The sequence below is a fragment of the Xenopus tropicalis genome, chromosome 7 (assembly GCF_000004195.4).
Source record: "Xenopus tropicalis strain Nigerian chromosome 7, UCB_Xtro_10.0, whole genome shotgun sequence".
NCBI lineage: Eukaryota > Metazoa > Chordata > Amphibia > Anura > Pipidae > Xenopus > Xenopus tropicalis.
In genome coordinates, this window is record NC_030683.2 from 80,650,990 (window position 1) to 80,663,483 (window position 12,494).

Consider the following 12,494-nt stretch of genomic DNA (forward strand, 5'->3'; position numbering starts at 1 on the left):
CGTAAAGACCATCTACCATTTTTCCCCAATTAAGAAGAATGGGCGATTATGGTTTGTTTTTTTTTGCCTTGGTGATCAATAACACTACAATGTATGAACTGAAGCACAGAATGCTTTGGGTCAGTGTGTAAAATATCGGGGATCTGAGTATGTCAACCAGGCAGAGAAAGTTTAGAAGTAAAGGGTAAAGGTAGCCATACACTGAAAGATCCACTTAGGCCAATTGATTGGATTAAAATTGCCACTGTGCAGCCTGTAGTCAAAGACTACATCAATGCACAGATCTGGTCTGATCGATATCTATCTGGACGATTTTCAGCAAGGTTTCAGTCGGGTAGGTCCGTTGGAGGATAATGTCCACTTGTTCTGACAGCTTTTATCGGCACTTGTATGGTCACTTTAAGGGTGATATAACCGTAGGCAAAAAATTGTAGCATATGCTATCTGTGCTACCATGGGTGACAAATCTTCAGGAAATTACTTTCCATAGTATAATATTAAGAGCTCTGCTAGATCTGGCTTAATTGTGGGAATTTGCCTTCCTTTGCATTTTTCTGCGATCCAGAACACCCCAAGTGATAGGTTTAACTTGTGGTGATCCTTAATGTTAGTCATGTAACAAGAAAAAGGGATTGATCAATGCACATTCCCTGGTCCCCTGTTTCATAAGTAAATTGTCTGTTAGTTTCATGCTAGTGCATACAATATATTGACAAAAAACAGGGGTTTTTAGTTACAAAATTATGATCATAAGATTGGTAAGCCACCATACCACGTCAAGGTAAAACCCGTATGGTGGTCCTATCTATTTACCTCTGGTCATATTTTTCAAAGGCTGGCACTCCCGTGCACTGTTGCCATTCTTGACCTGGGAGCTGGTTTAAATCAGAGGGCTTAGTCACTCCCATGCCTTTTGCTTATATAGAGAGAGATTGCCTGGTTCCCCAGGCCCAATCCTCCCCCGCTTGCAGAGGAGAAGACTGCCCATTAACCAACACCCATTCTTTTTAAAGGCATAAGACCACCATTAAAGGGACGGGTGTGGGGGTGCTGAACCCACATGGAAGTTTGGCCATTCTTCCTGCAGAATTAAATCTGCTAAACTACATAAATACACAAAAAGAGGTTGTGGGAGCACTCCAAGGCTAAATAAAGTATACAAATACAATGGAAGTGCAACTGATCTGGCCAAATTAACTACAAACATACAAAAAAAAAAGGTATTGATCAATGCACATTCCCTGGTCCCGTTTCATAAGTAAATTGTCTGTTAGTTTCATGCTAGTGCATACAGTATATTTACAAAAAACAGGGGTTGTCATGTAAGACAGTTTTAGATTTATTGCCCGCGGCAGCACAGTTTTAACTGTGGGCGACCAAAAGTCTTTGCTTTGGTATATTCAAGCGATCACCTGACCCCTAAGTGTTCTTGCAGGGTTAAGATGAATACCATGGAGAGAAACTTCCCTATATTTTTTGATGGTCCCTAAGGAGACCACATCTGAAATTATTTGTAAAAAAAAAAAAAGGAAAAGCACAGACAGTGGTACTAGAAAGGTAGGCTGCTGGGGTAGAGAGTTGGAGTAAAAATGTGAGAAGAGACAAGAGAGGAAGGGATTGGAGGAGAGATAAGAGAAACAGAGAGATATGCATTTACATAAATACATAGATTTGGCTTTTTGCATTGTAGGAATATGTCTGATAACGTGTTATTACCCCCCTTAACACTTTAATCTGACTCCAGTAATATTATTTGACTAAAGCTGGCCATACACGCACCGATAATATCGCACGATATTCGGTGCGTGTATGGCAACTCGGCGAGGCAACCGATATTGCAGAAGGCTGCGGAAATCGGTCGATTTACTGATCAGGTGGGTTATAAGATTTTGATCGGGCGCCTGAGCAAAATCTGCCTTCAGGGCTGAATTAACAGAAGGAGGTAGAAATCCTATTGTTTCTACCTCCATATCTGACAATTCATCCCTGAACGTCAGTGGAGGGTGGGAATGATCTTTCGCACGAAAATCGCCACGTGTGTGGCCAGCTTAATAGGGAGTAACTGAGACTGGAAAAGCCAGGCATGCAATATTGGGCATTCTACATTTGCTGACAATCTTTAAATGATGTAGGCTTTAAAAAGAGCTAAGGGAGGTGGCAACCCCTCTGCCCTGATGTCCCCACAGCATTAGACTGTCCGTGATGTAGAACTTTTGTCAGTGCTTAAATTTGAAATATTTTTTAAAGAATTCCAACTGACACTATGACAAGAACTGTTACTTTATGGGCACTTTTAAAAAGGTGAACATCCCCATTGGTATTGTTCAGAAGGTAGCAATTGCAATGTGCTTTAATACAGTAACCATGTCATTTATGGGTAAGGTTCCATCTATTAGTCTAAGCATACACGGACACTGGGTGTGCTCGGTCACTGGACTGTATTTCTTGTTCCACACCATTTTATAGCCTGTTCAGAAGACCGGGTACTATCTAGTTACACTCATACCCTGTGGTAGGTTGACCAGATCACTTAAAATATACATAAAAGGTCATTTTATTAAATATGGAAAAGCTGGGATGCTCTAGATCAGTGCTGTCCAGCTGGTGGCCCGTAAAAACAAATTTCCTTTTACCCTGCAAAACAATTCTATTGGGTTTATTTATTTAAACGTTTTTTAGTATATTCAAAGTACGGAGAGACAAGTTACAAGAAGATTCCTTATTCAGAAAACCCCAGGCCCTGCATTCTGGATAAAAGGTCTCATACCTGTAAAGAATTTTGAAACCTATAATGCAAGCAGTTGGCTACCAGTTCTAAAAAAAAATCCATCACCTAATCCAGAAAGAAGTACAATAACATACTGGTTTTATGTAAGCCTGCCAGTTAACTGGCCTGTACAGATGAGTGCTTCAGTATTACCAGTTAGCATAAGATTTTTCCCTACACAGTGGGAAACAGAATGCAACTACCCTATACATTTAAAGGGTTGGTTCACCTCTTTGCCTTCTTCTTCTAACTCTCAGCAGCTTTCAAAGGGGGTCCCTGACCCCCGGAAGCCAAAAACTATTGCTCTGTGAGGCTAGTTTGATTGTTACTTTTTAGTACTTATTTTTCTGCTCAGTCCCTCTCTTTTTCATATCCACCAATCTCACATTCAAACCACTCTCTGACTGATAAGGTAACTAGCAACCAAATAGCTGAACAAAAAACTACAAATAAAAAAAGATAACCAATTGCAAATTGCCTCAGAATATCACTCTCTACATCATACTAAAAGTGAACAGATCCTTTAAGTCAATACTTCTAAAACAAGTGGTACTGAAGGACTATTTGCTTTCTATGATTATCTATATAAGATATGAGATGATGAGATATGATTATCTCAGTTAGCCAATAAAGGTATCATCTTTATACCACTTGTTATATTTTTTATTTCAAAAGGGTTACCCTGTAAACAGTAGATTCTGGCAAACACCAGAGGGGTTGCTATAAGATGCCATAGACAGTCACTATTAATTGGCCCTAAGTGGACCTCTGTGAACATTAAATTCCAGGACCGGTTTCATCTCAGTCTGGACCTATGCAGTCCAGGCATACTGCTAATGTGTCAGGATAGATCGGCTATTTTTTCAGCAAGGGAACGAATGATCAGCAAAATGCAAGTAAACCCATAAAGGATCGGCTGCCATTTGTGCACCCTTCCCCTTATATTATATTTTAGGATAACAGACTTCCATTGTGTGCAAATATAGTAAGTGCAAGGAGGCATGGTTATGGTAATTTAGGGATACAAACATCTGCAAAGGGAAGGACTGTCCTTAAGGCCAAACGTCATCAGCTACAGTACCAAACAGCATACACTTCTGTGGAACGAAATTCACCTTTTCATATGTGTATATTAATACTCCGGACTCTGGGGAGATTTTTTTGCTAGAACATGGTTCGTACGGCCAACTCTAGGTGGCGGGAAATTAAACATCGTGTTGTCTCAGGCACCATTTCCAGCCAGTTCCTGCGGCCAAGTAAACCAGAGCACCGGCACCCACTCGTTCGGGGTAGTTCCTTTTCCGTAATAAGCGACGGACATTGCAAGGCAGCCCTGGCATTAAATTTTCATCGGTCTTTGCCCTCCCAGACATTCTACAGCAGCACTTATTATTACAAGTACATAAATCCCTGTTATAGTTCGACCATATAATTACAGCCTTGGCTTTATAGCCGGCAGCAGCGCTGTTATCCAATGAACTTTCGTTCCGTACAACAATGGGTAATTACCCGCGTCGCTGATTGGCTAGCCTTTTCTGCGCGGGTTAATTTCATGAGCCAACTGAACGGTACTTAATTTCTATACCGCGCCCTGCCCCTTGGCTACAGGAAGATGGGGTGAATTTTTGGGGGTTGCATTTACGAAAAGTCATCTGTGAATTAGAAAACCAATTAAAATAACCCGGTGCAAGTTTGTATATATGTGCGCGGAAAATAAATGATGCAGTGAGCGCGTAGTAGTGTAGCATGCACTACGGCTACCCAATGAGGTTGTGAGCTAAATGCAGCATGTTGCCTTTTGAGGACATACATGATTTATAGCTCGTGTTTTTATGCGCAATTTTAAATCACTGAGTGTATTAAAATGGAGGGAAAACACAATATCCTGAAGGGTGGTTTCATCAGCTTAGCAGTGTTATGTTTAAAGTGCTCCCGCGCTAACAGCCAATTGGCTAACTAGTTTGAAACAATTATAAGGATCAGAATCAGCCAATCGGCAACACGTCACCACCCACTAAAGAGTGTTCTAGAAAGCAATACTATTTAAATAAAAAAAAACAGCCAATCAGTTACGAGATGAGTAAGGTATAAATAACGTCACACTAACCGCTGCTCCACATTCTGTAGAGCGTCTACACTGAAGTGTTTGATTGTTAAGTTTGCTGAAGGTAGAAAAAAAGAAAATGTCTGGCAGAGGAAAGGCAGTCAGCAAGACTAGAGCTAAGGCCAAGACTCGCTCATCCAGAGCTGGCCTTCAGTTTCCCGTGGGCCGTGTGCATCGCCTGTTGCGGAAGGGAAACTACGCCGAACGTGTGGGTGCCGGGGCTCCGGTGTACTTGGCCGCAGTATTAGAATACCTTACAGCAGAAATCCTGGAGCTGGCTGGGAACGCGGCCCGCGACAACAAAAAGACCCGTATCATTCCTCGCCACCTACAGCTAGCCGTGCGTAACGATGAGGAGTTGAACAAGCTGCTGGGGAAAGTCACGATTGCACAGGGTGGCGTCCTTCCTAATATTCAGGCTGTGTTATTACCAAAAAAGAGCTCTAGTACTGCTCCGACTTCAGGCAAGAAGAGTTCTCAACAATCTCAAGAATACTGAAGAAAATAACGTCACTTCCTTTTGTTCCAAAGGCCCTTTTAAGGGCCACTCCAATGTCTAAATAGAGCTGTAATGTCTGCTGTATCCAAAACGTACATTAGTATCTCATCAGCCAACGTATGGCACACGCTACTAATAATGGAAACACTGGTCAAGAGCTTCTATTAGAGAGGCACTCCGATTTGCACTCCTATAAAATATTTGATTAGGTCCCTTTTAGTAGATAAAAAGGTCAGATATAATGGTTAGTTGCACTTTGGTTCCAGATAGAATAGTCTGCCCATGCAGGCAATGTGTGTAAGTATTGCAACTTTTGCTGTATTAAAGAGATACTATACTTGCTGGGTCTTAAAGGAGACATATCCTATAAATATTAAGAATATACCAGGGCATTGTATTCCTCTAGATATAGAAGGATTGTGCTAAAAAAGTTGTGTTCCTGACTGATTTATTGAGAAATTTGCCCCAAACCCCACTAGCCCCGCCCATCTATTTCACTTCCTGCTGGCTGAATTCTCTGGATGAGCCCTCAGCACACTGCACTGTAGGATAGGAACCAATCAGCATCTAGGCTGACCTGATAAGGAACTGAAGCCTGTCTGCTTGTGTGAGTGCAGGGCTGTGATTGGCTCTCCCCCCTCCTACTGTGCTTCTGGCAGGGACCGTTAGGACACACCTACCCCTCATTTCAAACTCTTGACAGAGAAGTGATAGGATCTATAGGGAGCTCCAATAAAGGGGCCATTTTTACAGATAGGATTATTTTTTTAGCACAAAATGAAACCAGCACCGTATATTATTCATAATTGCCTACAAAATTAGCAATATGTCTCCTTTAAATTTATTAGGGCAGCATTTCAGACTCCAATTTTCAATGAGCTTTCAAAGACAAGAGGAACCAAGTACTTAAAGAAAACTTATGTTGACTTCAGGGTCCCTATGAAGGCTTGCCTTGCATTCCCCCTCATGGATTTAACCTCACACCTTCCAATTATGCCGTTTGCTCAACTTAAAACAATAGGTTGGTGGGCACCATCTACACATGTGAATTAAACCGGTCTGGGTCCTGATGTTAATAGCATAGGCTTCTGGTCAGTAATATCTTCTAGAACTGGGAAAAGAACATAAAGCAGTCTGAGATGGCAGTAACTAACCCTGATATGCTAGTTTTTATTAATAGGCTAGGCTGTATTGGGTGGTTATTTTTAGCTGAGGGTGGACTAAAATTTATAAATAGCTATTGTTTTAAGTCTCTAGCAGTTATTCTACTTTGTCAGTAGCAGATGTAACATTCATAAACCCTTCTTGAAATACTTTTAAATAATATTCTGGGGACCCATAAACTGTCTGCAAAGTGCTGGGTAACAGTTTTCATAATCAAGAGTAACCAGCAGAATATTAATGTAAAGAGGAAGGACAGGTGCAGTAGAAATAAAGGAAAAGCAGCTGCAGGAGTGCCCACCTGAATAAGGGTAGACTGTTATTAGTGATGTGCAGGCCTCCCCAAAACCTGCAGTGATACCCATGGACCAATCAGTTTTTCTTTCTTGGTGGCAAAAACGTTTCTCATGGCCCTCCTCATCCACAATCTCAGCGCACATTTCCTGCTCACCTGCCTGCTGTTAATAATATTTAAAAAAACAGTGTGGTTGGGTGTGGGTAAACTTTTTGTCAAACCCCACATCACTAGACAGCTAGTAAATGAAAGACTACAAAGATGCATGATAGATACCTTCTCATAGAAAAGGCACAGATGGTACATGCAAGTGCTTGGACTTTCACAAGCTTGGTATCTATAACTATAATAGTAATTTTTGTGTTGTGTCAGTATAGTTGCTTTTTCTAATTTATATAGATTGCGATGTGTAATTTGGTGATTGATTACTTAATGCAAACATCTTTTATAATAATTACATAAAAAAACATATTTGGTATGTGCAATGGTTTCTTTGCTCTACCATTCTTCAGAACGTACAAAGTTAAAAGTGGGCTTTTCTGAGCATCATAGCATTTCGCAGTGAGTCCCAGCAATTTCCTATTTACACCATAAGCCTATTTGCAACCTATATAAATTAGCACAGTGTTTGAGTGTACAAGCACAAGACTGTAGCTAAACATTTTTTTAAGAGCAAGTAACATCAAGAGTGAACCATATTAAATGGGATATATTACAAATTTTAAAAATCACCCTTTTTTTATGTAGGCAGTGATGAATACTATATAGTGCCTAATACCATTTTGACAGAGCTCTGCCCTAGTTTAGCATTTCTGCTCCAAAATTTTTTCTATGTGTGTGTGTGTGTGTGCAAACAGGCTGATCACATGCCTGTCAGAGCACACACACTTAGGCAGAGGAAGGCAACAAATTGGCTTTTCTCTGCTGGCATTTAAACACCGAGTGAGAAACAATATAAAATAAAGGGACGGTTAGCTAAGTGAAGGCAAGAGACTGGGATGTTCGACTTAAACATTCATTGTTCAAGTTGAAGTCATAATGTAGCAATGTTATGAGCAGTTCTGCAATGTGAACATACAGGATACAATACAGTTATGAAACGCCTGAGATATAAAATATATACCAGATTTAATGCAAATGAAGCAGAGGTTCTTACATATTTTTAGGTTAAAAACCATGCTCGACATCCAACATTTAAATAATGATTGAATAGTTTCCCCCACGCTTTGGAACCCTATGCACTGGGATAGAGTAAACAGTTCAATTACTGGTATTAAATTTTGGCATGATTTAGAAAATGTTTTACGTCTGCGTGCTGTGGAGCTTACACAGGCTTGTAAGCCTATATTTAATTTTAGGAGCAGAAATGTTTAGGCTTGGCAGGCAGCACTACATACTTAGGGATGCACTGAATCCAGGATTTGGTTCGGGATTTTGCCTTTTTCAGCAGGATTTGGATTCAGACAAATCCAAGTGCCTGGCTGAACTGAAATCACATGCCTTTTCCTCACATGATCAGGCAAGTTGAAAATTTTTAAGTGCATGGTTCTTTTCAACCCTTCCATAGCCTATATGCAAACTAGGATTCGGTTTGGTATAACGGCAAATAATTCACAAAGGATTTGTCTAAATTCCAAAATAGTGGATACGGTGCATCCCAACTACACAGTCCTTTTTGGTCAGTAAATTTTGAAAGTATAGCTTGTGGACTTAGTATAACCACCCTACTGTACTCCTGACATCAAATATAAAAAGTTTTATTTGATGTATGACATCTGTAGGGTCCCAGAATGGGCCTTATAATATGCAACACATCACAACAAAGGAAGAGATGTTAGTGCTGCAGCTGCTGTGGCAATCTTCAACTGTCTGGACAGTAGTATAATTGGATTTGTCTGACCTTGTTTACAGAACTGCATCTTTCATACAGAATTTCTCTTAATGCTAATGCGACACGGACGTATTCTTGGCAAGCCAAAAAATGCTTGCCGAGAATACGCCCGCTACTGTCAATTCAACCTACCTTGTGCCTGCACTTGAATGAATAGAATACGCTTGGTTGCATGCACATGTATTATTATTATTATTTATATAGCGGCATCAATTTACGCAGCGCTTTACAGAGTCTAGCCGATATCCACCGAAAAACGCAAGACTTCATATTTTTGGCGGATATCGGCTACACGTGCCTGCACTCGAGGGTATTCCATTCATTCAGGTGCTCGGCAAGTGGTTTTCGGCTTGCCGAGTATATGCCCCTGTGGCATTGGCCTTATTCTTAGGCACCTGCTAATCAGATATTATGTAAGGGCACATTATATATGTATTCCAGAAACTATACTCCATAAAAAGGCAGGCACATATTCTTTTAGATAAAGCATCTTTATTGCAAAATGGCGAATAGACCTACACAACAACATCTGTGAAATAATGGTGTAAAGTGAGTGTATAGTGGGTGACGTGAATGGGGCTAATTTCAGCCATAAAATCCATTGTTTTCAAGCCAAAACCTACCCATCTGTCACCTTTACAAAGGCAGTGTTGGTATTTTCACCAGTTTCAGAGAAAACCCGTAGTAGGACATTAGCCATGTATATCCTGAAGTGTCCTATAACTTCACCCACATGTAAAAATGCCACTAGAAACACTGCCTGGGAAATTCTGCAAGCAGCATTTATTGAGCACACCCGAGGGGCTTTTTGTTAAATTCTCTGCTTGTTGGATGTATGCTGCTCAGTGTGATACCAGTAAATGTGATGCAGCACAAATCAAAAAGAAACCTTGAAATTTACCCGTTGTTGACCAGTAGGATTAAAAAACAGCACTCAGTTTATTAACACAATTTTGGCTAATAATAGACAATGCCATTCCAATTTCCTTTCTACTCTCTCCATTGCACATCCTATGTATACCACTGAATCAATGTAGCTAAGATTCCATTTTTCATCGAAAAGGCAACTTAAAGGGACAAAAAAAAACACTTCACTGCTCTACCACTCTACTTCACTCGGAAGTTGCTGGATAACTTGTATTCTATTATGTTTAAGAGATGGTAAGAGCTCTAATCCAGCAAACATCAGGGTTTTACTGTTAAAGCAATATTGCACAATAACATGTCTATCCAACTCTCCAGAGACAGCATTAAAAATAAAAAAAAATAATCCTGCAATAAGAACCCCACCTACTCTGTGTAAATCTGTCAATGTTCTTTGCTGCTTAAACTGGAGTTAAGAGCATTAAGCACAATTTTGCCAGCACTGAACATATCCCGTATTTAATAAAAGTGTAATATAATTATGCCAAAATGATATCATCTCCATACGTAAAATAACATCAAAAGGTCTCACACGCCCCTGATAATCACTTTCAATTGTATAATTCATTTGTCATGAGAGAATAGTAGTTCTACATTCAGCAGAGATAAATGCTGTGCGTACCTATTACAAAGGCATAATAGCAAAAAGCATATTTTATTAAAATCTCTTTATGAATGTATCATATGAAAGCAAATGCTGCCACAGATACGCTGCTACACTATGTTAGTATATGCAATGTACACCTTTTTTTAAAAACATTCTTTCTCCTGGATTTCCTTTTTGGCGCCTTTTCTGAAAAACATTCTATACCAACGCGTAGAAGAGAGCGTACAGATTGTAGCCAATGAACAAACAGCTTCACGCACGAACCAATAGCATGTAACGTAGTTACACGTCACAGTTCCCGCCAAACCAAGAGCCAACGAGAGTTGGATAACACTGCAGATAAATAAGAGCGCCCGCTAGCCAACTATCTCTTATTAGTATACGAAGCTTTGAGATTCTTGCAGAATGTCTGGAAGAGGAAAGACTGGCGGCAAAACCAGAGCTAAGGCCAAGACTCGCTCATCCAGGGCTGGTTTGCAGTTTCCTGTCGGTCGTGTCCATCGTTTATTACGGAAGGGGAACTACGCTGAGCGCGTCGGTGCCGGGGCACCAGTTTATTTGGCTGCTGTATTAGAATATCTGACGGCAGAAATTCTGGAGTTGGCTGGGAACGCGGCCCGGGATAATAAAAAGACCCGTATTATTCCCCGCCACCTGCAGTTGGCTGTGCGCAACGATGAAGAGCTCAACAAACTGCTGGGAGGGGTGACCATTGCGCAGGGAGGTGTTTTGCCCAATATCCAAACCGTGTTGCTACCTAAAAAGACTTCCGCGGCTCCTACAGCTACAGGCAAGAGTTCCGGCAAGAAGAGTTCCCAGCAATCCCAAGAATATTAAGTTGTACGCTACTTCTCTGTACTAAAAGGCCCTTCTAAGGGCCACTCACAAGTCTGATAAAAGCTGTAATATGTAACACAAGCTTAGCTTGCAGGGTTTTCATAATACATACTTTTGAGTTGTTACTGTAAGGACCGGTGGTATGCAGCATGAGCTGGATTTGTCCCCACCCAGAGATGGTTAGTCTAGGCAGAGACTCGTTTATGGTGATGGCACATGGAGTGATTAGTGATTTGTGGTTAATCTGCTATGGGAATATAATCTAGAAATGCATTTTCACCGGCTATAAAGTGAATTCTCTGGAAAGGCATACTAGTGGGCTTATTTTCTGAAGTTACCCAGTTTCATGCAGGAGAAAATAGAGGCAGTTTTGAAAAATGAAGTAAAGCGTTTTTTTTTACCTGTTAGCCGATACCACAAGGGGCTGATTCTTAAACTGATCAATGGGCATCTCATCTCTACTCAGTCACTGTGTTGGCTTGGGTGCAGACAGAGGATTTATTTGCACAGAAACAAGTGAGTGCATTTTTGTACCAAAATCCACTGTCTTCCCCCAGACTGATGTGACTAGTGCACATGGAGGAAACATGTTCCAATGTTTTAGGGGGGCCCTGGCTACCAATGTCTGTGTCCTTTTGTACTGATGGGAGGGGCGTAGGAGGAGGAGGGGGGCCCAGAAAATTCCGTTCTGAGGGGCCCCATGATTTCTGATGGCGGGCCTGCCCGACCAATATTTGGCCTAAAATCGTCCAGATCTCGATTGAGCAGGTTAGAAAATCTAGTTGGATCGGGGACCGCGTCGGCTTGTTGATTCGGTCCCTGGACCGTCTTTACCTATGTTTTCATTATAGTTCGATCATTTGGCCCCAGGGCCAAACGATTGAATTACCCTGGATTCTCCAGATATCGCCCACCCGTAGGTGGGGGATATTGGGAGAAGATCCGCCAGTGTATGGGGACCTTAATAAACTGCTCACTGAAAGGACAGAGTTGGCTTTTACATTTGTCTTTTTTTCTGAGCCTTAGCTTGGTTACAGAATGCTGTGTGTTAGAGTAAAGCTGCAGTAGCATGTGGTTCTGCTTTAAATATGCTTGTGTGTGTGTGCATTATTGTGCACTAAGATACACTACCTGTGCTTTTTCCCTTTGAATGGCTGCCCCCGTGGCTACACAGCAGCTTAGTTTATATAAACTAGAGCAGTGCTGTCCAACTTCTGTGGTACTGAGGGCCTGAATTTTTCCGACCTACGTGGTGGAGGGCCGATAATGGAAGCCAGTTTTGACCACTCCCCTTTTTGAAACCGCACCCACTTGAAACCACACCCGTGTTAACATATGACCATACCCACATTAATGGTTGTAGTACAGCAAAAACCTGCCATACTCTGCCTTCCCTACCCTGCCTGTGT

General features: G+C 41.2%; 2 protein-coding genes across 2 annotated transcripts; both read left to right on the top strand.

The window, feature by feature from the left end:
* Positions 1-4,822: 4,822 nt before the first annotated feature.
* On the top strand, positions 4,823-5,420 carry h2ax (H2A.X variant histone). Its single transcript, XM_002935003.5, has one exon. The coding sequence runs from the start codon at positions 4,951-4,953 to the stop codon at positions 5,368-5,370; it is 420 nt and encodes a 139-aa protein (XP_002935049.1). The 5' UTR covers positions 4,823-4,950; the 3' UTR covers positions 5,371-5,420.
* A 5,210-nt stretch (positions 5,421-10,630) lies between these two features.
* Positions 10,631-11,395, top strand: h2afx.2 (H2A histone family member X, gene 2). The gene has a single exon (NM_001015968.2). The coding sequence runs from the start codon at positions 10,654-10,656 to the stop codon at positions 11,083-11,085; it is 432 nt and encodes a 143-aa protein (NP_001015968.1). The 5' UTR covers positions 10,631-10,653; the 3' UTR covers positions 11,086-11,395.
* The last annotated feature ends 1,099 nt before the right edge of the window (positions 11,396-12,494 follow it).